The sequence below is a fragment of the Rhopilema esculentum genome, chromosome 10 (genome assembly GCF_057945365.1).
Source record: "Rhopilema esculentum isolate cy_ngs chromosome 10, ASM5794536v1, whole genome shotgun sequence".
Lineage (NCBI taxonomy): Eukaryota > Metazoa > Cnidaria > Scyphozoa > Rhizostomeae > Rhizostomatidae > Rhopilema > Rhopilema esculentum.
The window spans coordinates 3,924,534-3,951,441 of record NC_142824.1 but is presented as its reverse complement, the minus strand read 5'-3'; the positions used below and the strand labels follow the sequence as shown (position 1 = coordinate 3,951,441).

The following is a 26,908-nucleotide window of genomic DNA, read 5'->3' as shown; positions in this document are numbered from 1 at the left end:
GTTAATTTGTACCAAGAATAAGCATAAAGCACTTGAAGGTACTAGAGTAAGTTTGTGCTTGAATGTCTCTAAAATTCTTTAAATTCCCAGAACAAATTTTATATTAGTATTGTTGAACCTTCAGGAGCTACAAAACAGAGCTGTAAGAAGCTTCATAGCCGAGGAGCATCATAACGTAGCGAATAGCAGTTTCAATGCCCCTAGCAAAACCTGATTCAGAATCTAGGCTGGAAAACAGTCAATGAAACATCTATAAATCTTAAAAAACAAAAATCTTCTCTGCTAGGATTCGAAACCTACCCTTTAAATTTTTTGCATTAATATCATTCTTTTGATTCTAATAATTATATAAATGCTGTAAATAGATTCGTTATGTTTAGAGAAATAGAAATGAAACATAAAGGGTATCAAAAATTGCGTAGGTAGGGTAAGATAAAGCTAGAAGGAGTTGGGTAGTGTACTTTATAATTTTTAGATCTGTGTATTTCATTTTGATTCAGTTTTTTATTACTTAAGATGCATATTCCTTTATAGACAAATATTGTTGAATGGGCTACCATGCTTAAGTAAATGAAAATGAAATAGATGTAACGAAAGCTTTACAAGAATAGAAACAAAGATAGGATAACAAATTTCGTAAATAAAACTCATAGAAGCAAATTCTATTAATTCAATACAAAAGGCACTGTTTTAGGAGGTTAAGCTAAGTTCCGGCTAAATTGCCATTATATTTATTTTGTGAGAAAAAGTTCCTAAGAAAAAAACTGCACGGTTCCTGGTCTAGAAATCGACTAAGCTTTTTGTTACTCTGCTAAAACGGTAACAGTCATTTATAAATATCTAATTGATCAATTAATCTCCGTGTACAGTAACATTTCAATAACAGAAACGACTTTTAAAACTACATAATCGGAGTTCACTGTACTATAAAATTTCAATTACTTGGGAAAGTCTTGCTACAAATACCTAAAATACATATGTTGTTTAAATAGTGCCCTATCTGGTTTTGCCTAATATTGTATTAAATTTAGCAAGAAAAGCTGTACTGGAGACATATATTCATTTTGGTCCTTTTTTCTGTCAAGCATGACCCGCTTGCATTTAAGCATCCGTAGAAGCAATAGCAATGTCTTGTGTGTAAGATTTTCATTGAGTACTGCTGTGATAGAAGCAAATACGTGGGCCAAAGGCATGATTGCATACTGAGTATTTAGGTACGAAGTATAAACAAGGTAAGTCTGCAAATTTTAGTAACAAACTAAATCCTTAATGATTGCTTTAATCCCGGTTTGCCACAAACTGCATCTTTAAAAGAACTTTATTAACTACTATTGAAAAATTTATCTAAGCCTTTAAGCTGCTTTCGTTTCCTTGGAAATAGCTATAAATTTATTACGGGAAACTTGTCGTCCTCAACTACTGTTGTTGTTACATAAAGAGTTTGCCACGAATGTGGATGACCTGACAATTTCATCAAACTGAGCAAGGCTGAGTATATGATCATGTTTTGGAAATGAAGATATTTTCACAGCCTCTTCTTTAGAAGCCAAATGTTCTGCGGTCATATAAAAAAGTTCAACCCCGATGCTCCTTAATTTTTCCACCTGCTCCTCAGTTCGAGCAGAGTATGGTTGTGCAGCACCTCTTGAAATAACAAGCAAAACCCTCTTATAGTCATCCTCTGCCACTTCTTCTTCGAAATGTCCAAATGCAAGGTCCAGCATTAAATCTGTTCGTCTTTGTGTTCCTTCAAATTCAACTTTTAAAGCAGCAGCAACCACGTCTGAGTGTGTACTGTATCCATCAAATGATGCCAGCAAGTTGATTGATGCACCAAATGTTGCAAGTGAAATTTTCACTCGGCTATTTTTATGCAGAAAGTGACTTGATAAGAATTTCAGGAAGTCCTTTATGTATGATTCACTTTGCTTCGACGGCGTTTCAGTTGTATCCAATGCGATTAACATGTTAACTCGTTCATAGCACTTGAAGTCTAGAAGTCAAGAAGGTGTATGAAATTAGCAACTTCATCGTACATGATTTATAAACCCTGTATGATATGGCTTTTCGTCTGACACTCCGCAGAGTATAAAACGTCAGAATAAGGTTCCAAAAGAACAAGATGGAAATTATATACCCAGGTGTTGATCGAAATAGGCCAATCAGAAAAACACAAGCATATGACCGGTTTAGTTATCCAATCAGTACCGCGTGCCTATGAGGAAAAGCCACTGGGGTCAAAGAGAAAAACGAACTCCTTATGTCTACACAATAACGTCTATACAAAATTAATGTATTTATGGTTCACAGGAGATGATTTGTCAATATACAAATTAAATGATTAGAAATTCTAACGGGTCACGGTAACACAAGAAACCATGATAGGGTTGATCAAAACGAAGGACGAAAAGTTCTTGTTCCTCTAGAGATGAAGCCAAAAATCGCTAGTTTCACAGATAAAACTTACCTGATGATATGCACGCGGTATGATCAATGCTACCGGAATGTGCGGTTAGAAGTCCGTTGCCACAGGGTATACAATGCATCGCACCAAATCGTGGTTGGTATGTCCCACGAGGACACTCATTGCAAGCGCTGAAAACATCTTGAAAGTAGCCAGGCATGCAAGATTCTACAAAAAAAGAGCTTCGAATAATATAACAACGAAATGATTAAATGAATGTATGAATTTTGAGATAATTATTCTATTTATTCTATTTCAAGTGTAACCTTGTAAACAGTTACAAGTCAACTATAGAAAATTAGCGAATATCATTAGCGAAGTGCCAAAATCAAGCACCTACCACATCGCAAGTTGTTTTCACTCTGTCCCATTCCTTGGGGGCACGTGAGTTCCTGTGGATCCCAGGTGACAACCGTGTCGGACTTCCGGATGACATAACTGCAGCTGCCCATCTCCAATCGCAATATATCATCGTCTGTCTCGTACAAAAATCTATTAACAATCTTTTGAATTTTATACTGAACCTCTGAGTTTTTGACAACCAAGTTCAAGTCCCTGTCTTTGTTATGCCCATTTGCCTGAAAGACCAAGTCAACAGCTAAACTTCCGTTTTCTTTTTTAAGATTATGCCACATGTGTTTCACGAAAACAGTTGCGCGATAGTCCTGAATCTGAGCACCGTTTACCAAAGCTGCTTTCATTCTTTTTTCAATTAATTTAGTATTGCCTTTAACTTCGCAGCCCGAGCCACGAACGTCTCCTTTCAATATCAGCCTAACCCCATAATTCCTCCTACTGCTCCTTACCAAAGTCACCACAGCCTTTTTACTGCGCAGTTTCATATGCCCATTGTTCACTTCACACCAGTATATACCATTTGTACTCATAAGAGCTGCATTGACGGTAAGAATCTGCGAAGAAAAGCTGAGTTTTCGAATACGTCCGGAGAATGTCTGATGCCACCAGGTATGCAAGGCAGTTTCACTTGCCGTAGTGTTGCAAGACAGAAGCACAGGGCGTGGATTGTCCCTTGGTATTGCAATGCTTTGAGGGTGTTCTAAGAATGAAAATCGCCTCCTGACAGAGACCAAAACTTTGTTAGTAACCAATGTCCCAGCATCGTTAGTAGCCTCGCAATGATAGGAGCCCTCACTCTCATATCCGATGCTCGTGATCTTTAATTCTTCTTCGTTAAATGCTGGCAAAACAGTTTCATTCAAGTACCAGAGATAGGACACATCCGTGCTAGTATGTACTTTGCATGAAAGTAGCAGCTCCTCTCCCAAATAAGCAGTAACAGAGGTTGCAAACCTCTTTTGTAGGACGGGGGGACCACGGCAAAAGGAAGCAGATTCCTGAAGACTAATTGCGAGCTGCAAGGACTTCGATATCTTTCTCTTTACCTGTGTAATAAGACGGCGGGTTTTCGAAATATTCACCACTTTTCTAGACAACTTAATCAAATCTTCAAGAAAATTTTTACTATTCCTAAAGCCAGGATCAAGTTTTGATGATATTTCAGCAACCCATACAGCAAGACAGTCTCCTAAGTCAAAGCATTGCTCTCCATACGCTCGCATAATCTGCTCTTGAACATCGCTTTGCCAGTTTTCAACAAGTTCTTTCAAAGAACTAGCGGTAGTTGACTGCCAAAGAAGTCCCTCTTTAATTAGCTGACGTCTGGCCTGCAAAGGTGTTTTGGAAACCTTCAAATGTTTAGTTCTTCGCAGACGACTGTAGGGTTTAGTGCTTCTTGTAAGCACTTTCACATTTGTCATCAGATTTTGCAGCATAGTACGCAAGAAGGACATCCCATCTTGAAATTCCGTACATTTTACAGCCTGGTCAAATTCAGTCGATTGTTTGTCATTCATAACGGCTCTTCGTTTCCTAAAGATGAGATTTACCAGCTTTCTAACCAAACTATCTGTTATCAGCTTTATCGACTGTTGGACATTCTTGAAATCCATCATGAAACTAACAGTCTCGGTGGAACCTAAATGATTCTGTAGCTCCAACTTCAATGGAATTCTATCAAGATCAGGACTATGTAGCAATAAATTGAATTCAGCTTTGATAAATCTGATTCTAGATTCTTTTGAGGCCTGGTTGACTACTCTCTTCAGGCTGGTTAAAGATTTAGAAAGCAATGCCTGTCTTCGCCTTGCCTCTGATGTACGCAATGTGTTCATTCGGAGATCAGCTATCGATATATTGTAAGCAATTTGATATCTCCTCTTCAGTCTTTCTAGAGCTTTCATGTCTAGTTCTGCCGTCTCCATCAACTGCCTTGCCTGTTCAAATTTACGATATGCCTCTTTCAGTTGTCCATTTCCGGTTGCACTATCTAATTGACTGTCACGTTGCTGCATACAACGGGCATTATCGCTTAGACATTTGCTGCTTTGGATATACACACATTCTTTGCCATCACAACAAGCCTTTGCAACCCCGTATCCCCTCGTCACATTTCTAGTTGCATTTTTGCAACGCATAATAGGGACTTTCACTGTTTCAATTGAAATCTTTCCTCTAAGACATACATATCTCAATTCTTTTTTATTGATCTCCGATTTATAAGTTATATCACAAGCTTCGTTAACCCACTTTATGAAGTCATAAACACCTTTGCCAATCTGGTATATTGCCATTAAAGTGTTGAATTTATTTGCAATACTCTCCATTGCTTTTGTACTTATCCCGGCTCCAAGTTTATTCAACAAATTTATACTTTTCTCTGTAATCTTTAACACTGAATCAACTGCTTTCAACCCAGTATCAAGATTCAGTTCTTTTAAATCCAGTAACTTCTTAACATCAGTTACTATTCCTATGACGTCACCAGCAACCTCCAGTCCCGTATTCAGCATGCTACCGGTTTCTTTCAGGTTGATTCCGATAGAATCTTCAATTTTTTTGAGCCCATCTTGAAAATCTAACTTCATGTCTTTCCATCCTTCCCCAAATAGTCTTTGTCCTAAATCATCCAAATTTCCAATGAAATCCCCTCCAGTTTTAATCAACCGCTGAAAATTTTGCATCCCATCAACAAAATCTTTACTACGGAAAAGATTATCGAAATCCTTGAAGAGTTGCATTCCATTCTGGATAGTACCAAGTGTGCTTTTTGAGAAGGAATAGAATTCCTTAGCAGACGACACAAGCTTAGGGTCCAAGCTCAACCCATCAAGTCTAAACCCAAGTTTAGAAGCAATGCCTTTGGTGTCATTAATCAAAGTCGAGAGAAAACCATCGGCTTGGCTGAACAGCTTAGGTAAGTCATTGAGGGCAAAATTCACAGGATCAGAGGAAAGGCTCTCGAATGCACTGTTTACTGCCTTTGTTAGAGAGTCAAACTTTTGGTACCGATCAAAAACAAGATCTGCTGCACTAGAAATTTCACTCAATATTTGATCGGTAGTACTGCCAAATAAAGGCGACGATAGAATGGTCTTCCCTGTTAACTTTTTAACCACGCCTGAAACATTACTTGCTGCAGAATTAACATCTCCTGTTAGTTTCTTTACTTGACCAACCATGTCTTTCACAGCAGCAATTTTTCCTGCAAACGGGCTGTTCAATATTCGATTGAAGCTATTGCTAATTTGGCCGGCAGTATTTCCAATGCTACTGATCGAATCGACTGTGTGAGTTACGTCATCTATCACTGATTTCGTGTTATTAATTATAGTTGTCACACCGTTTGCTATATCACGGACTTGTATGCCGAATCCACGCATAAAATTAGCAATGTTACCCCCTAACGGAACGTTTTCTAAAAATTCTGGAATCTCAGATGTGAGGTCGACCAATCCATTAGCAATTTTTTTCACTGCATCTACACGCATTTCAAGAGGTCCATCGCTTACAGCATCGAATCCATGTTTAACTTGGCTGAACGTCTTTTTTATTTCGTCAACTTTGCCTGCAGCGCTACTAATCTTATCAATATACTTCCCAGTGCTGTTTACGAATCCACCGACAAAAGTTACAAATCCCTCGAATTTTCCAGTCAATGTCTGAAGGTCTTTGTCTTTAGCGAAGATAACATTTGCCAATTCTGTGCCACTCTTTCCGATTTCTGTTATCAATGATGAAGTGGAACTTAAAATATTTGATGCCTTTCTCAATCCATCACCATCAAAGCTTATATCTCTGAGATTCTGTGCTTGTTTCTCGATCCCTGCGACAGCGTTTGTTATCTCTGAAAGACTTTGACCTCCTTGCTCCAACTTGTTCAAAAACGTTGTGACATTTCTAGTAATTCTTTCGAAGCCCTTTTTTAACCCATTTGAGATCTTGCCTTGAAAATCCTTCCCTAAAAGAGCATTCACGTCACACTTTGGGCAGTGTTTCTTTATCAGGCTATCCACGTTTTTAAGAACCTCTCCAGAATGCTGCATAATGTCTCTGATATCATTGATTTTATCTTTAGCAAATCGCGGAGACTGCACTAGAATTTCAGCTAAATTGTGGCTCTTGATTGAATCAACAAATTCTTCAATTGAGTCCTTTAAAGCACCTACTTTAGCTACTGGCCCTGTTTCGATTATCTTCACTGTATCTGTAATATCATTATACACTCCCTCGACCAGTTCAACCCCCTTACTGACGTTCTTCATTAAACCGGACAGGCTGCTACCAATACCACTTAAGCCTTTGCTCACATTTAGATTAGTTCCAGTCACATCTGCCACAGCTGATTCAAAAAGCTTTGTTGCTGCTATACTTTCATTGAAAATAGAGTCGAACTTAGCTGTTAGCTTGTTGAAGTTTGTGAATTTCTCAGCAGTAGGGAGATCAAGAAAACTCTCAAGATCTTTCTTGAGTTCCTTGGAGGATTCCGTTATGTTGCCAACTTTGGTACCTATAATGCCTGCAGCTTCCAATACTCTGTCACTTTTTGTGAAAACGGTCTCAAGCTGCTCCTGAAATCCCATTATATCATTGCTCAATGCAACCATCCAGTTGGAGTCTGCACCGACATGAGAGGTGACGTTTGCTGATTGCTTTAAGAAGACAGGAACACTTTTTAGAACATCTTGCACCCCAGTCAACATTTTGCGTGCAAGATCAGTCTTGAGCTCAATCGGTCCTTGACCAAAATCATCAAATTTTTTCGAGATCTGATGCGAAATCGTCTTCAAGTATTCCGCTGTCTCGTATGCATCTTCTATTTTCTCGGATAACACACCAGCTTTTTTCATTTGCTGAGAAACAGTACCGACAACTTTTTCAAAAGTGTTTTGAAGCTTCATGATATCATTTTCGTCATTGAGAATGGATGAAAATATTTCACGTGAAGAATCTTTCAGGGACTGCAGGTTTAAGGCAGATTTTCTCAGCTCATTGGCTGCCCTTTCAAAGGTTCTTGGAGTGACTTTCCCGTTCTTAAAGATATTCTTGAAACTCTGGGATACTTCCTTTGAGGTTTTGATAAAATCTAACACACCCTTTTTTCCAATCTTCACTCGTTGCACCAAACTTTTGGCCTTTTCATGAAGACTATCAAAAGTTGTTGTTAAATCATTAGAAATTTTCTTTAAGAATCCTTGACCAAGAACAGAGTCAATCGAACAGCCTTTGCATAGTCCGGTAATATTGGCTATGTCGTTGAGAATGTCTCCTGCACTGTCGGCTAGATATTGGAATTCACCTATCTTTTCTTTTAAACTTGCTGGGTCACTAAGCAGAGCATTTCTGATGTCAAAATCTCGCAATCTCTCAAAATACTCGTCAACAGAGTCAGTAAGTTTCCCAATCTGGCTAATTGGACCAGTTTGAAGCTTATTTAACCGATCCAGCGATTGTTTGGCTAAATTTGTAACTCTGGCAATGTTTGCATGGCTAGCGAAATCTTGCAACGTGGACAATAACCCTTCTTTTGTCATTGTTGTGTTTAAAGCGGTGGAAGATTCAACTATAACATCAAGGGCTGTGTCCATTAATCCACTAACACGACTGGCAAGATCTTTGCCTGCTGCAATTTTACTATTCCAAGGAGCATTTTTAAAATTCTTTAAACTCTCTTTAACCGGCAGCAGCTCTTTGCTAATATTCTGTTTGCCTTTAACAAAAATATCTGCAGTGGCTAAAACAGTCTCTGTCTTTGACCACACCTTTTCTAAAGTTCCGACAGTTTTCAAAAGTTTCGTTCCCAGTCCATCAACCCATGCACTATCGATTCCAGCAGATTTCAATGTTTTGCTTGATGATGCAAGAATTTTCGGTAACACATGAATTGTTGCTTTCACCCCTTCCGATATATCCTTTGCTATAGATATTCGAGTTTCTAGTGGACCTGATTTTAATTTGTCTATTTTTGCCTTGTTCATGTTCACTAATTCTCCAAGCTTCTTCAGTTCCTTATAAGTATCTTCAATATTGTTGGCAACAACCGAAGACCTTTTAACAACCGCTCCAAGCTGGGTTGTTATACCGTTAAAACCTGCACGTAAAATTTGCAAATCAACATCTTTTCCCAGCAAAATGCTAGAAAAATTTCCTGTACTGTCAAAGAGATTGTCCAAATCCTCTTTCGAATGCTCGAACGCTGATGCCAAACCAGACAAATAATTTGATGCAGAACCATTTCCTTTAGAAACAGCTTGGAAACGGTTCCTAAGTGACTTAACTGCGTCTCCCAAACCCTGCAAATCTGTGGTAGCTTCTGAAAATTTCTCCGTGAAGTCTTCTATGTATGCATATGAGCGTAAGAACACCTTCTCTACTTTGGCAGCTAGCTGCTTGACATATCTGTAGCCAAGTGTTGTTTCAACGGAACACGAAGCGCAGTTTCGTATTACGTCGTCTGCTCTTGTTAGGACTCTCCTTGTCAATTCAAATACTTGCTTCACTTCTCCCAACTTGTTCTTCAGAACTTTTGGTTCAGCAAGAAGCATCTTTTTCAGGTCGTACTGATCAATCGAATCAACAAGTCCGTCGATGGAATCTTTTAGCTTTCCAATATCTGATATCGAACCCTTTTTAATTTCTTTCACTGCATTTTTTATGTCTTTATAAACAGCTAGCTTCTGGTAGAACTTTTCTCTAAGCTTCAAAATTCGTGCTTGAGCATCGTCAATTTTACCTACTATTTTATCATACAAAGAAAGCCAGAAAAATGAAACTCTTTTCATTAAATTTTCATCTTTTCTTGATTTTCTTGATATTCTTTCTGCTTTTCTTATCTTTCCTGCTCTTGAAAGGCGTTGGATGCCATTGAACATAGAGGAATACTTTCTCCCTCGTACTTGTTTAATTAGGGATTCATTTTCAGATGTGTTTTCGCTCGTCAGTATTCCAGACTTTTTCAACAGACCTACTACATATTCAACGAGACTTTGTTTTGCTTCCTCTATTTTATCTAAGCTGCTGACAACACTTGGCAGCCAACTTTCTTCTATGTATTTGATATTTTCTGCCGACGTAGAGCGATACAAACTTTGGATTTTACTCGTTATATCCTTTGCCAGCTCTGTAGTTTTTTCCAACGTAGTAATCAATTGGCTAACAGAGCCTTTTTTGAAATCTCCTAGCCTCGATTTCGCTGTTGGGACCATTGAAATGAGACCTTTTGCTTGAATAAAAAGAGCTTCGATCTTTGGGTCTTTAGCCTTACTGTACAAAGCTTGGGTCGACTCTTTGATATTTGATAGTTCCTTCACAATTATGGATATATCTCGGTTTTTGATGCCAGCCGTTGTTAGCATAAATTCCTTTTGTCCTTTCATAAAGACATCAATCCCTTCTTTAGCCGTTTTTACTGTTCTGATGATATTTTCAAAAGAACTTTTAGCATCTCCAGTAGCACTTTTGTAGATTCTCTGAAGATCTGCTCTAATTTGTTCTAACGATGAAAATATCATTGCTGCCCCAGATAGTGAAAACTTTTTGTCACTAATAAAGGGATGTAGTTTCTGAGATATTTGTTTGAGTTTCTTGTCAAGCACTGCAGCAATAGAACCAATACTGCTTGAGCCAAAAACTTCCTCAAGAGTGCAACTATTGCATTTCTTAGCCACTTCTCCAAATTTTTCAAAAATATCAATAATCATTTCAAGGTACTTTTTAAACGATTCCATGATCATTTTTGCAGATTTGTGATCCATAGTTACGATGACAGAGAAATCAATCATGGGGGTACTTTCAGCAAGTTTTTCTACCAGATCAACAAGCTTGCCGATTGGGGCTTTTATCCCATCTCCAATCTCATTGAATTTCTTGTTAATGCTCTCAGTTAATTCCTTTACACTTTTGACTCCTAGTTCTCTTGCATCATTCAAAAACTTGTCCAGGTCATCTAAAGGCGACTGGGCAGTGTGAGTACACTTAGAGCTACTAGACCATAGCCTATCACTTAAAAACAGGGCATGTTCTAAAACTGCTCCAACCTTCTGCAATGACGTAACCAGGTCAGAAATATCCTTTGCATCCAACATTTCTTTGAAGGTTTTTTTAGCATTAGCAATAACATCCTTTAATCGCTGACTTTCCTTTTCCAGCATCGACTTTCCCTTTTGGCTTGAGCAAAGGCCCAAAATAGTCACCCGCAATTTATTAATCATCAAGTTGAAATTTTGTACAAGTCGCTTCTTTTTGTTATTGGGTATAGCAATTCTGACTGTTGAAACTCCCCGTTTTTCCACAGGAATGAGCCTGGTAGCATTAGTGAAAGCGATCATTGTCTCTTTGGCCACTAAATACTCTGTTTGCCTAAGGTTATAATCTCCTGTTCTTGCAATTTTAGAAATCGCGTTTGTTATGGTTGAATAAGCAGGTGAAAGAAATTCAGTCTTCATGGACCGAACTTTCAAGGCAGCTTTAATGCCATTGGTAACTGCTTCATAAAACTGTTTAATGTCACGCACCACTCTGCTTCTTTTCCACAAATTTTCGAATACAACTGAATTTGATCTTCTTAAACTGCGCAGCTCTTCTGAAATCCTTAAAAGATTTTTTAGTAATTTTTCATTGATTTCGACACAGTCTCTGAGTTTCATGATATCGTACCTCTTTGCAAAGTTTGTTACTAATTTAGCAACGTCACACACTCGCCCCAATGCTGCAATCTTATTTGTACCAATGCAAAACTTTCTTTCGAAACCCCCTACAGATGTTCTTATCTCATCAAGAACTTTTTTTAAGGTGTTCTTGTGATTGCAGTTTATGCCGCATTTTTGACAAAGACTTTTAACAAAGTTTGCAGAAGTTTGGAACCACAATTGAAGATCTTCTAGACTCCCTAAAAAGATCTTTTCACTCTGCATAAGAATCTTGATCATGTCAAACCTTCCAAGAGTCGAAAAAAACTCTTTAAGACTTCTATCAAAATCATTTGACCTCCCGGTGATATTTTGAATCTCTAAATCAAGATCCAGCCGCTGCAAAATCTTTTCAAAGACTGAACCATTGCTAGCAGTAGTCTTTTTAATTCTTTCTTGGAGCTTTTTCAGGTGATTTTTGTCGAAAGGTTTCACCCCCTTAGAAAGGCCTTTGAGCTTTTTGCTCAAAATGGTAAACTGTCTACTTTTTTTCCCAGATGAGATGACATTGCTTATGTTGGAAAGCTTCGACTTCATTTCATTGACTTTGCTTCTTAATTGCTTTTTCAAGCCTTCTTCAATCTTGGCAGCAGCTTTGGGGTCGATTTTTTTCAAATCATCTAAGTCTGTAGAATTAAGATTCCCTTTTCGTAGTTTTCTTTTAATTCGGTTGAATATTTCCCGCTTCTCTTCTTGCTCTGCTCTTTTGAGTTGAATGTCTTCATAAACCTTTGGCTTCACCTTCTTCAGCAAGGCAAGTTCCTTTTCACTTAGTTGCTTACCAGTTTTCAACTTTTCAGCAACACCTTTAAGCTTCCCAGTGTTCTCAAGTATATCAGCCAAAGTAGAATTGTACTTTCTGACCTGTGCAATATCCTCCTTTGTTACCTGATACCCCCTTTCTGATTTCGCATCCAACTCTTGAAGGAAATGCGACAGTTTCACTTTTTTGTGATTCTCTCTCATTGTTTTCTCAAATGTCTCATTTGTGTACTTGCGCAAAAGTTTGAAATCCTGATCAGAAAGCCATCCTTCCTTCAGTTTATCTGGAAAACTTTTGAAAAAGTTTGCTTTGATTATGGATGCACGCAGCTCTTGCCCCTGCTTCTTGTTAACTAGTTCCAGTCTCCATGCATCTTCCAAAGTTAATTCTTGTTTCTTGTCAATCTTTTCCTTAAGTAATTTGACAATACGTTTTGCTTCGTTTATTTCGGTGTCAGGTCTTTTGCAGTTCCCTGTGTACTTTAATCGGCGATCTTCAACGACGTGTGAGCATGTACCCTTGATGCTACTTTTGTAAGCATATGACCTGTCTTCAAGTTCTTCTGTGCAGTTAAGGACAGTCTTTGATGCGTGTAATTCCGTTTGACATACCTTGCAACGTGGAAGTCTCAAGCATTTGTAAGGACAAGTTTTGATCTTGCAGACACTATCTAGCTTTTTCCTCATACGAACAAAGTCACTGTACTTTGAACGGAAAATCTGCTGCATTTCCTTATGAATATTGCTGTTATTTTCATACCTTCTTCTTGCTTCTACCAAGCTGTTCTCTGTTTCTTCTAATATTTCCTTGTTGCTATTCATTTGGCCAAGAATCTCACCTTTTTCCCCAAGCAGTGACTGCAGCTTTGTGTTCAGCAGTCGTTTTCTAGACTTAGCACGCTCGAATTTCTCCCACACGAACTTGTTCATGGCATTTTGAAATTCTTCGATTATCTTCGATCCAGAACTGGCATATCCATAGGTCCTCAGTGAAAGCATATCCCATCTTTCATAACTCGTCTTCATCGTAGCGTTCATGCGGAATGGGTATTTGCCAGCCAATTTCAGCTCGAAATTGGGCATGCCGATCACTCCTTGGCTATAACTGAATTTTCTCTTAATTGAATCTCCCAATAATTTAAGTCTTCCAGAAAATTCACCCTTTTTTACGTCATGAATGCTAAGGCAGAGACGGAACCTATCATCCGAAGTAAATGAAAAGAACTTCCCTATGTCTCTGTTTGAAAGTAGTTTTGCTGTAGTTTCCCACATTTGCAAAGAACTTTTTGACGGATCATAACAGTACTCGGACCAAGGTGTTTCCACAGATAAATGTCGCATTGTTATTAGCGTCTCCTCTATACAAGGTTTAAACAAGCACATGCTTCCTATAAAACCCACTAAAACCCCATCGAATTCCTTCACTTTCTCTGGTTCTTTTACTGCTGTCCTGAGCTCCTCAAGAGTGGCTTTCCAAGTATCTAAAGCAGGCAGAATCAGATCTTTTGTTTCTGAGTCAATCGAATTCTTGGCCAAATTCATAAAAGCTTCGATTTTGCCGTACATCAGTTTGGCTTTATCGTAATACAGCTTTACTTTTGACAATACCAATTTCGAATCGCTTATTTGTGCAATAAGCATATCTAGATCTGCATTCAACATTTCTGACATCGATCTCAACTCTTTTCGAGCAACTTCCAACTTCTGTGTTAAATGATCTGACAAAAACATCATATCAAACCCTGCCTCCACGTCCATTGCAGCAAAACTTAGGCTTTGGAGACTCGTATACCGATCGAAGTTGCTTCCTTCTACGACCGATGATGACTTTTCCACTACCTTATAATTGAGATCAAATTTTATTTCACTTGATGTTTTCTCAACTGAGGATCGTAGTCCCGATTTGATCTTGAAAACTCCTCCTTCTTTATGAAGAAATGACAGAACGCTTCTTTTAGGCTTGGGATCAGCTAAGAAGAAAACAACAGTTGAAGGATTTTCATGCAAATATCTAAATTTGCTTTTGTACAAAGTGAAAGGATGTAAATTTTCTCGTTTTATTTTAAAGTTCAACTATAAGTTTGTTAGCCAGTTGTCAAGGAACGCACAGGGAAATAGTCAGAAGATCTCTAGATAGCCAAACTTTGTTGCTAGTCAAAGGAAAGATGCAAAATATCTAGATTATCCTACTTTCAAAACGCAAATAACTATGGCATTATCTTCAAGAAGCCCATATCTTTTTCTTCTGCAACTAAACATTATGATCCGTGCAACTAATTCTTGTTAAGCATGTTGCTGAATAAAATTTAACAGCATTATGTATAGGTTCTATGGTTATGGGGATTTTCTTGCATGTACCTCGTTAATTAAATTGTGAATTTCTTCAGTTTTCATGTTGAATCGACCATTGCCCCCAAGATTTTAACAATATTTACAGCTATAAATAATTTCATTGCTCCAAAATAACAACATTCTTCATTGTTATATAAAACGTTTTCAGTTATTCTATTTACTCTATATTAGCAAAAAAAAGATCCAAAATAACAAAAGAACCATATAATTGCTTACAGACTGTGATTTTTACAATATTTGTAGGCGTTTCCTTTTCTTGATACTTCCTGCCCAAATTAGTTGACTTCCAAGTAGGACTTTCAAAGAGCGTGTGTCCATCAACGCAAGTAGTTGATGAATCTAATACCTAAGTATAAATAAAATAGAATGCAGTTTAAAATGAGGTATGGCATCAGATAAAAAACATAACACAGGCAGTAATATAATACATAACGAGCAGAAGAAATACTTTTCGAGTGTAGGAATGAGGGGGAATCGATAAGGGTGAGTGGGAAGAAAATAGAACCAGGGGAAGCTGCAAAATAAAACATCATGAAAGAAGCCTTGCAAAAATATTTAGGACAAAATGAGTGCCAAATTATGTATTGACACAGAAAAAATAAAACATAACACTATTCAAACAGATGCTCCGAGTGCACTAAATGCACAAAGAACGGACGGTCTGAATTAAGACTTATAATCCCGCTTCCAAGATGTTTTCAGTGCTACCATCATTGTCATTCTGTACCACGAAAAAAGCCAATTTATAAATTTACACTTACTTCCTTGTTGTTTGTCCCTTTTAATTCTACGGCCATCTCACCAGCTGCAAACGCATTGATCCCATGCTGATTCTTGTAACCAAGTTTTACGTTTCCAAACAACATTCTTCTGCTTCTGATTCCAGAATTTTTCATGCATTTGCGCGTGTCTTGACTGTTGGTAGTACCAAAACCAATTGCGTTAAAACTCAGCCCCCATTTATATGCTTTAAACTCGTTGAGTGCTAGTAGTTTCGCGAGTTTTCCCGCATAATGCCCAGGGAACTGAAAATGGGGCTCACCTCTACAGATATCCACAGCCAGACATAAAGGTTCATCTGTGTTTATTGACAAACGATCTTCTTTTATCTTTAAAGTAAGCCCCTCATAAATGAGATAAGTCAGAAATATGCCATTTTCATCAATTGCTAAAGACGAGCAGTGCTTTTTGCTTTTAATCTTATCACCACTTACTAAACTAGCTCTTATCATCTCTTCAGAGAACTTTTTTGTATTTCCTCGAAATTCAAACTGAAACCAAGAAGGCAACATTTTATTGAATTCTTTGACGAAATCTTTTGCAAAAATATCCATTTTTGCAATATATTGCAAATGACCATCATTTACAGTCTTACTAGGGCACGGTGACCGTTGTGGCAATATACGGTATTCCAGCTGCTTCAAAGCATCGAGAAATACCTGGCTTTGGTCCGAAGCAGGTAGGGACAATGGGAAAGAAGCAGAGCCCACCTTCAGAAGTCCTATACCGTTAGTGAATGGAAGACCAGTAATTCTTTTGTACCAGGTTGATGTCGAGTACAGCTTTGTATTAGGGCAGTTAGTACTGTCTTTATACAATACTTGCATAGGAAAGCAACTTGTTACCAGGCTGGATATGCTGCTGACACGACTATCCTCTATAGTTGTTTGGTCATAGACCAGGACAAGAGATGGTTTTGGTATCTTATAGACAGCCTGGCTTGATATTTCGTACGATATTGACTTCAATCCAGTTTGACTACCTTTTACCGACAGTCGAGCGGATTTCGAACTGCTCGACAACGTCAGAACTTTGGGAGAAACCTCTATTGTGGAATCTTCAGCGTGAATTGTAATAGTAACTTTCTCCTCTGGCATAGCTCGGATTTCGATTGAGGCAGGTTGGTTTAGTTCCAGCTTCGGAATAGCATCTTTATCTATGATTCCGATGTTACAATCAGTCCCTTCGTACCCTGTACCGGTACAATTACAAGCGTAGGTTGTCGGACTAACAATCTTACATTTTCCACCATGCTGACATGGGTTTGGCTTGCAAACAAGGATTTCTGCAAAAAACCAGTCAACATTATTTAGAATAATTTGATTTCCTACTCTGAGATGGGAAATAAACGGTCCCCATTTAGTTTTTCGGAATAATTGTTTCAAAGGGGTGAGTCAGAAACGAATGCAGGGGTATGAAATTTGTCCTTGATTAAGAAAGAACAAGTTGATGAAACAGATTCTACCATCAAGGAGAAGCAAAGTAAGAAAACAATGGAAAAGAAAAGAAAGAGACAATAAAAGATAAAGAGAGAAAAAATTCCAGCATTTACCAATTCTGTATTTACCAAGTACTAACTATCTGAAATCTGGAGGCATATCTGATTTACTAAAAACGCTTAGTCAACAACAGCCAATAAGTGAACTGCGATTTGAACCAATTTCCTTGAACAGGAAATCGAATTCTACTTTTAAGTAGCGATATCTTATCATTAAGGCCTATACATATGGCTCGCTAACTAAATACTTTAGTTACAGCAAACTCACCCTCACACTTGACATTGTCAAGGTTCCATTCAGCACCTCCACCGCTGATTTGACATGTGATCAAATCCGGGCCTCTTAGTACGTAACCTTCCAAGCATGACACTGGACAAGTCGAATTGATGCTAAAGTCACAAGGCAATGTGAGTTTACCATTCGGAGGAGGAAGTGGTGGCCTACATGGATTTGCTGTGAGAAAAACGATAACAGTTTGTTAGTTATTTCTGTTTTTAAAGGCGAATTTTAATATAAAACAAAAACAAACTGAGGACAAGTGGCACTGATGAGCAATTCCAGCTATACACACTAGATTTATCAAACGTTTGGCGAGTCCATGTTTTTTGTAAGTCTGCAACAGAAAGGTGCCCAGGAAATCTTACGAAGAATAACAGTAAATTCAAAAAGCTATTAGCTCATAAGCGCAAAAGTAAACATCGAATCGCTTTAAAACAAAAACAGATACTCGATTGGGATTCCTCTTGCTAAAATCTAAAGGGCCTAAGATTTTTAAATACTCAACTCAATGTCACTAGTATTGTTTATATCGGCCATTATCATCATGATATTAAAAGTATTGTTTATATTTTGTTTATGGTAAAGCATCCAATTCAACTGAATGAGCTGCTGATGCCATCACTTTAAAAACACGTGTATCTTATTGAATAATTGATACCATAAAAAAAAAATTGACGTAAACCAATTAGATATACTTACGAATGCAGTGTGGCTGTTGCATTGACCATTGGCCACTAGGCATACATTCTCTTGTGATGTCGTGGTCAATATGAAATCCTTCATTACACGAAAATGTGCACTTTTTCTCAACAGTATATCCATCGCAGTTGATAGTGCCGAAGAACAAGGGTTGGATCCTCTCACAGAGATTTGCTACAGGAAGGCGTTTAAGCAATGATAATTAAGATCTGCAGCCATTGTAAAGTATGCAGTTTGGAAGAGCATGAATGTTGTTAGACAGTCGTATATCATATTGAATAATCAAATTGTTAATTGAATTTAGGAAATAAGTGATTACTCGATAAGACTATAAGGAACAAAATAGTTCTGGACGAAAAGTTAGAGATGGATTTAAAACATAGCAAATTGTTCAAAACACGCTGTTTTTCCATCTATCAATAATACTTTGATATTTCTTTCAAATTATGTTTGTTGAAAAAAAGCTATAACATTTTGCAACTTAAAGCAAATTTTTCATGCAAAATAGCAAAAGAAAACGCTTGTGCATGCGAGAAAATATGTAGAAAACATTTTGAAGATGTTAAAAGAATAATTCAGCTTTCATTATGATAATATTTGCAGACCATAGAGATATGATGCAGGCAAGTAGTTCAGTTGATCGGGAATTTGTGACAAATTTCTTTAAAAACTTGCAGATATTGTATCAAAGGTGCATAAATGTGCATAAAAATGTAATTAATGCAACTTACGAATGCAGGACTTTTCATCGACATCCAATGTGTATCCTTGATTGCAAAAGCACTTGAATGAGCCAGGGGTATTCACACATACCTGCTCGCATCTATTCTCCTGGCATTCGTCAATATCTAAAAAACAAGATTTCACCAAAAACGTTGAACAGCGAGGAAAAAATCGTTTTCTTCATGAAACAGTTAGAAGATGGATGCTTGCCCAAATTTTTCCTGATTATTCTACGATGTACGTCATTATAAGAAATAGCTATAGAGAAAAGACAACTTTGTTTACTCAAGTCTCACAACGTGCAGGTTTGTGCAGCAAGTTCAATTCTGAACGCTTTGTATGTAAGAAGTCTGTAAAAATTTGCACATCAAACAAAGTAGAAGGCAGATGTGACTCATATGATGTCAACACAAAAGCAGCATTTGCCAAGGATGAGGTTGGACTAGGAAGGGAAGGGCTGGCAACAGAGAGTAGATTTACAAATTCATTGGAAAGCACCTCGATCAAATGGCAATTGTAAATATTACCGGTGCATTGGGTAATCGTGTAGTAAATAAAATCTGAATTATTCTTGTCTTAAGCCTCACCTACGCAGGTTTTCAAATCATTGTCAAGTCGATAGCCAGTGTCACACCCACATTTGTACGAGCCATACGCATTGAAGCATTTTTGGCTGCATAAAGCCGTCCTTTCTGTGCATTCATCTCTGTCTGCAGACGAAAAGATAGTCAAAACTATTACAAACAAAGCTTTGGTGACGTTGTAAATATGATAGTAAAAGGTATCATTTCTATTAAAAAAACATTGAAAAGATCCGCATAGAAGTTTCATGATATAAAATATTTTGATCAACATCACTAATATACTTATATACACATGCAGCCTCCTGTATTTGCCTCATTAGGGTAAAAATTGGTATTAATTCTCATGCGTGCCTATTTGCATTTAACATTTTTGGTGCACAGATAAGTATGATGAAGCAGAGCTTCCAAGCCAAGGTCAATTTGACGGTAACAAGTTGGAACATAACAAAGAGCTTTGTATTAGGTGTTCGAAAAAACCTAAGATACTTACCTAGGCAGATGCCATGCGATTCAATGAATTTGAACCCAGCCTTGCATTTACAGTAGTAGCTACCTGGTGTATTGATGCACAGACTTCTCCGAGGATCACAACGTGTTTCCCACTTGCATTCATTAATATCTACAATATGTGGTAAATAGCGATTATTTTGTGAAAAAAGATGCATGTGAAATAAAGAACAAGACAATATGATTTTGAAATGTAATATCTAACAAAAGGTCACTCCTTCATAAAAAAAATACTCAGTTTTGAATTAATTTTTAAGATTGAATGATTTTGGCCTCACCCTTAAAGTCAAAGGATGCTTAAAGCAGAAAATTAGAAAGTGGTTAATTGTTATGAAAACAATTCTTGATGCTTTAAAGTACATGGTCCCCTACCTCCCTGATATTTCCTTTTCGTTTTTTAACAGTCCTTTTCTTCAAACACCACAAACCTTCTCGGTTTCTGTCAATCAGATGTCGACGTTTTCATATCTGACCCTTTCTTATCTTTCAGAAATAGCTCAAGTAAACATAGCTAGAGTATGCATGCTAGAAAATGTACCAACTTTCAATAAAGAAAGAAAGAAACAAACAAGCATATGGTACTTCCCACCCAACTTTTCTTTCCAAGTGTTTGCATGAAGCTACCCGATATCTTCTTGAAAAGGTCAACGTAACGCTCTGTAGTATTCCATGTTATGCTTCTTGGCTTTTTGTATATTTTAAAATTAACTCTCATGATCAAGAATTAAACTGGCTATTGGCAGTCAACATATTTTCTGTATACCAGCATAACTTTCTTACAGGTTTTTCAAGAAAGTTTTAGAATCGTGGGCGATGTGATTCTATGATGATCGTCTACCTACGGTCTGTTTTCTCAGATTGGGACAGTTGTGCATCTCTGGAAAGTTAGGCTTAGATTGCTCACCAACCCCAGCTGGCAATTGTTTCCTTTAAATCAGGAACATAAATTGGACAACTGTCAAAGGTCACAGGACCGTCTAGAGCACTATAGTCTGTCACAGATTGCAAACTGTCACAGGTCCATCTAGACCACTATAGAACCTAACAGTTCTTGAGTCTTGATCCCCGTTTCAAGGCGATGACGATACAAACCGAACTTCCAAATTCTGATGACTTCAGCATATCAAAACTCAATGAAAGCTTTGGACTTTCTATAATTTCAGTTCCAGAGAAAATTATTTTTAATCCATTGGCAATGTCATAAACCATACCGGGTTCAGACAATCATCGCCCGTATCGCTAAGAACTTGATGAGAGAGCTGTATTCGAAGTTTGTATTTAAGTCTGCTTTCCAGACTAGCACGAATGCAACTTACTACAAGGACATTTTGTTTCAAAAGCCCTAAGAGCTATTTTTAATAAATAGTTGATAAAAATACGAAAAATGGAAGCTGTAAGATAACTTTTTATTAAAGAACTCATTGGTTTTGTCAAAGCTATGCCTAAGCTTTGCCCAATTTTTGCCCAGGTTGCTATCCAGCTATTACATAATGATAATACACCGAGCAAATATTACATAATCTTCATGATAAACGAAAACAGCATATGCAGATAAAGAGTCATGCTCTGATCCAGACTGGAGGCTGTATTCGTAGTAGCTGCCTGTAAACAAAGGGACCGCCGTGGGAGTACACACAGGAGGCTTAAAAATGTCATACATACAGAAAACAGCTTATAGATGTAAAAACTGCGAAGTTAGTAACCTAAGACTGATGCGAACGTTGCTTATCCTAGAATATCTTATTGTAAATTGTGAAGTCTTGTTTTTTATCTGAGATATGCAAATGAGAAAGCTTTTCAATTGCGTCATGTTATCAGCCTCACTTTCATCTTATTCTGCGTGAGCACGCTTTTTTACTTGATATTAGGCTGATGTGAAGTTTTCTCTAGGTAAATTTTGGGTAATCTCTTCTATAGGGGATATGGGGTTTATCAAGATAAGGTTTCTGTCAATAATTTCAAGAGAACTTCAGAAAATGATTGCCATGTTGATCACTGTATGTGTTTGCATTGAAAGAAGTACACGCCTCGCGGTACCTAACAGCGTAGTCGTCATGGAAACTTCTAGCCTCGACGGATTATCGAAATATCTTCTAGAAGTTGCGAAAAAGTTTGAAAAAATAAATAGTTTTCGAATATGTCAGTCTCTCTTTTAAAGAATCAGCCCTTCCCAGGTCATTTGGCGAAAACCACTGAAGATATAGCAATATCTTAACATTTGCCTTGCTGGCTCAGGATGGCCTATACATTTAAGCTTTGTCTGTTGCCTTAATTGGTAGACAAGCGGAATTGTGGATGGAGAGACGGAGAAGATTTCCTGCAGCTACTTTGATATTGCCGGGATTTTTCCGATTCCAGTCCCTGCAAAAACTTGATCATTCTTCATTTAAAAAAGCCATGATATCTTAACGCACAGATGAACGTACTTCTCTCTGCAAATCAATTCCTTACCTATACAAGAGCGTCGATCATCTCCTAACTTAAACCCATCTCGACACAAGCAAACATGCCCTCCAAACACATTTCGGCAGATATGATGACATCCTCCATTACCGATACTGCATTCGTTAATTTCTGAGAAAGAGAAAAAAGGATTTGTTTAAGATTCAGGTTCCATTTTATCTCTTATAATACTTATTTTCACAAATTAACCTGTTTCAGAATGGGAAATGGGACATTGCATTATTTCATATGTTTCCAGTCAGTATGAACATAAGTTATATTCAACTTCCCGCTACAGTCAGTTCAACTCCTAGTTAACACATTCAGCTGTGACTCTCGGTGAAAACTCTTAAAAAATAAAGCATTTAAGATTAATCCAACTGCTTATCTAAATTGCTGCTGCTAAGATAATAAAAAATTTTACCTGAAAACGAAATGTTGAAAAATTCTTATCATATAACGTAATCCGTACATAGCATTCATACTGCGAAACTTCGTGAATTGAACCTTTGAAATAAGCTTTTGGACGTGGAACAAACGGTGAAACGAGGTTATCGGATAATGCAGAAATAAAGTGCCTATGGTTTAGGAAATCGATGAGATTATTCAAAACCATTTGCTTGAGATTCAAAAATTATATTACTATTTTTATTCGTCGTATTTCTTAACTTTTTTAACTATCAAAATCATATTATTCTTCAAAGATAACATGACATGTCGTCTAAAAACATTAAAAACATCAGATGAAAAGTTCATCAACATAGTAAGCAAGATTTTTAGCTTTTCATCAACATTGTAAACATAGAAGTTTCCATAGTTCAAACATTTCCACAGTATGCGATTCTATTCGGTGTGTAAATAAAACTGGACGAAAGCAATACGCACATCTGGCTACAAGCATTTCTTAAAAAGCCTAATTTCATTTTAATAAATTCTTTATAGGACATTGATTAATTTTAAAGAAACGGACTGCAATGTTCTTTAATACGAACGTTGAAAGGTGCTAATTATGCATGCTAGCCATGAAATATAGCCTTTGAAATTTAGAGTAGACAAAAGCAAATTTATTAATATGACGATATAATTGATTACTTATCTTAAATATCTCCTTATAAAATATTTTGCAGTTCTATTTCTAAGGTAGCACGAAGGCATCCCTTCAAGTTGCTAGGTGATTATTTCCTGCTGTCTTCATGAAAACGTTTGCATTCAGCGTTTCAGAACTTCTCACCTTATCTTAGCTGTCATCATTGGCTATTGAAATACTTGACACGAATTTTAGTTGAATAGGAAAAGATGATAAAAAGCGAATAGCATTTTCATTGAAATTCCTGCCACTCTAAAAATTCTGGTGTGCAGACAAATGTCTATGATAAAATTCTCAAAAACCTTTTAAGAAGATTGAGCATTTTCAGTGAAGTTGAACCTCCCTGGAATAGCAGTGGTATACAAGAATACAAGACTTAGATTTACTCCTTGAGCCTCTTTTTAACAACTGCCTCACTTTACTAACGTACCCTGTTGTAGCTTTCGAAAAGTGAGGAAGAGGCTCATGGAGAAATTCTATTGCCCTTCTACTGATGCAACTGCTGCTGTTGGTGCTTCTTGGTAAAACCTACCTTGACATTTTTTGCGTCTTTTGTTCCATCTGAAACCTTTCCAACACGTGCATTCATAGCTTCCTGGTGTATTTACACATCCTTGTGGACAAATATTGGAATTCTCGATGCATTCATTTATATCTACAAGAAGATAATTGACAATAACTTTTCTACAATAAAAAAAAATATTAAACATCTTAAATTATAGAATTGAAGTGTAGATTACAGAGGTAAGGTAGAAGATGGTTTTCAAAGACAATTAATGCTGCTAACTTATCAGATATTAATTTATCAAAATTACTCAGCTATTCTTTCATAATGACGTTTACTTCCTTTTTTTATTGAGAAATAGGTACAATGCCTGCCAAAAGTACTTGGAACACCCAGCAATTTACACTGCATTTGATATCTTTCATTCCTTTCATGAAGAAAAAATTACTAGTTCCGCCCCCTTCCCCCTAAAACAATGTTGATGAATTAGAGAAATATCATAAATAAAGCGCAAAAGAAAGTGCTTCCTAAAATCCTAACCCGTTTGATAGTAAACCAACATTGTTCCTTGGGGGAGAGGGGGATGATTGATTTTGACCTTGGAAATCGATGTCAGTGTTCCAAGACTTTTGGCAGGCATTGTACGTTTATGCGTAATGTGATTGAAAGAAACTTCGGTGTACTGCAAAAACCAAGTATAGCTTTAGGATGTTCTTGGAAATGTAATCATAAAAAGACCAACCAACACAAGTATTCCAAAGCGTCAACTTGTAGCCATTTCCACATCTACACCTGTAGCTTCCAATAGTGTTCGTGCACACGTTCTTGCATTTTGACCCGATGCACTTGCAGGGATTGGCCTTGCACTCGTCTATATCTGTAAAATAGGACACAAGATTTTGATACGATCTCTCTTCGCAAAACTGTATGACTATATGTATGACTATATGGGACTCCTTTCACGTACGATTCGGTTTTTTTCACAATTTCTGCTGAAAAGCTAATGCTATCCTGCAAAATTTCACTGATTTTGGAAATGCTATGAATGTCGCCGATAAAATTTATTCAAATTTCTACACACTTTAACAGACCAAGTGATATTTCTAAAGACTGAAATACACGGTCCATTTCAACATTTTTAAAAATTTACTATTGCGTTAATGACAAAAGAGTTTCAATCTTTTACGCTGTTGTCTCGCTTTTAAAACGTGCTGTTTCAAAAACATCAGGTTTCAAAAACATCAGGTTTCAAAAACATCGGGTATCTAAAACGTCTGGATGCAGAATCGTTTGGTTTTGTGGCTTCAAAAACGTCTGGTTTTAAGAAACCAACGTCACGAAAATAGCCGAAAAGAATTTGTATGTTCAGTGTCTTTGAGAACAACAAACGGAAGAAATAATTTCAACTTACAGGAGCTCCTTACATAAGTGTTGTCACTTCTGGTGAATATCAAGACGGATATGAAGTGCATTGAGTAAAATTGTAAAACATTTTGTTCTATATATGACCAGAAATACTTTGATTATGGCTTTTTACTATTTTTATGCCCAGAAACAGTGAACGCCAAACACAGACTTGGCAGTTGCACGTTTATTTGCTCTTCTTATTACAAAAAAGAACCAAATTTAAACAGCTTCTAGTTTAAAGGATACGTCTGAACAGCTTTCTCTATCCTTCTCGCATCCTTAAAGCGAAAGTGTATGTAAATAAGGACCAAAAGTATCTCAGCCATGGATCGCAGGAACTCAAAGAGTGGATTTTCTACTTCTGCTCGAAAAATTTCATGCTATTGGACAGCCTTATCTTTTGCAGTTTTTAAATCTTGACCCAAAGATCGTTTTTAGTTCATTATAAAGCTAATTGGAGCTTTTCAAAAATATTCAAATTGAGTACTATTTAGTAAAACTCCATGACTGGCCCTCTAGAAACATAACTGCAACTGTGCCCTGGAAAGGCACGTTTCTGCTGGAAAGATATAGTATGGAGATTGGCAAATCTGGCTTTTCATTCTGCATGAAGCAAACACATGTACTTTGATTATGCACGGAAGGAGCGGTTTGCGGAATTTCAAAGACAGTTGCGCTGAATACATCTTTTACGATATCCGCTGCACCATAGGTAGGATTTAATATAGCAAGTTATTAACAAGATCAATCTGAATTTTCTCTGCAAGGAAGCTGATTTGAAGAGCTTAGACTTCCAGACGGATGCTAAACATTTGCAAAACTGTGTTTTCACTGCAAAAAGAGCAGCAAAAATTTGATTTTGACTGCGCGATTGAGCAAGAGCTTTAAAGGGCACCGATTCTGGCAGGATATTGAGCGGGCATTCTTCCTTTGAAGTTTTCCTAAACGTTTTTAGCATTGATTACCTAGTGATGTTTAATAGACCTTTCCCCTCCTTGCTTTGCAGTTGAGAAAAAAATTATTCCATGGGAGTGCAAACATTCCCAAGCATCGTGCAAAATCATGGCGATGATGTAGGAAATTTCTTTTTGGGGGCTTTTTTTCTTTTACTTTCAGGCAATCAGTCTTGATAAAAGTTTGGATTATCGGTAACAGTTTCTGTCGTCGCTTTTAAGAAGGTTTTATATCAGCCCTGAAAACATTATGCAAGCTAAACTGACGGTCGGTTGCCGCCAATTTAAACTAGGCCTAGCATGGAGTCAATTTCGTTATGTTAACATGGCTATTGTGATGTCTAAACAAAGTATTGCGTCATGGTTCATTATTAAATGCTTCATGGTCCATTACTGTAAGGCATCATGGTCCGCGTCATGCCCCGCTATTGAAAAGCCTCAAGGTATGTTGTTAAAATGCCTCATGGTCCATTATTAAAATGCATGATGGTCCTGGCCTAATATGAAAATGCATCATGGTCTATTATTAAAGTGCGCCATGTCACTGATCAGTGGTCATGGTCCACTTTAATGTGGGTTATGTTCCATCGATAAAATGCATCATGGTTCGTTATCAAAATGGACTATGGTCCATTACTAAATACGCCATGGGCTACTTTTAAAGTGAATCATAGTCTATTGTTAAAATACATCATAAACCAAAGATGAAATGCGTCATGGACTATTACTAGAATGCATAAAATGGAGATGATTGAACGACGCATACCGGTAATGAAAATCTAGGCACAAACTCGGTTTCAGGTCGGGCATTAATCTAATAC

At 37.3% G+C, this 26,908-nt stretch overlaps 1 protein-coding gene across 1 annotated transcript in view; it reads right to left on the bottom strand.

Moving 5' to 3' along the window:
• Window positions 1–632: 632 nt before the first annotated feature.
• LOC135684430 (uncharacterized) overlaps window positions 633–26,908 on the bottom strand; it is a 44,615-nt gene continuing 18,339 nt past the window's right edge. The window contains exons 7-19 of the mRNA XM_065199997.2: window positions 24,470–24,604; window positions 23,755–23,877; window positions 22,145–22,267; window positions 19,677–19,805; window positions 19,190–19,312; window positions 18,611–18,727; window positions 17,880–18,053; window positions 17,169–17,354; window positions 15,384–16,687; window positions 14,839–14,968; window positions 2,805–14,240; window positions 2,468–2,632; window positions 633–1,993 (exon numbers count right to left, since the gene is read on the bottom strand). Of these exons, the coding sequence (XP_065056069.2) occupies window positions 1,413–1,993; window positions 2,468–2,632; window positions 2,805–14,240; window positions 14,839–14,968; window positions 15,384–16,687; window positions 17,169–17,354; window positions 17,880–18,053; window positions 18,611–18,727; window positions 19,190–19,312; window positions 19,677–19,805; window positions 22,145–22,267; window positions 23,755–23,877; window positions 24,470–24,604 (14,726 nt within the window). The 3' untranslated portion in view covers window positions 633–1,412. The remainder of the gene's footprint in view (window positions 1,994–2,467; window positions 2,633–2,804; window positions 14,241–14,838; window positions 14,969–15,383; window positions 16,688–17,168; window positions 17,355–17,879; window positions 18,054–18,610; window positions 18,728–19,189; window positions 19,313–19,676; window positions 19,806–22,144; window positions 22,268–23,754; window positions 23,878–24,469; window positions 24,605–26,908) is intronic.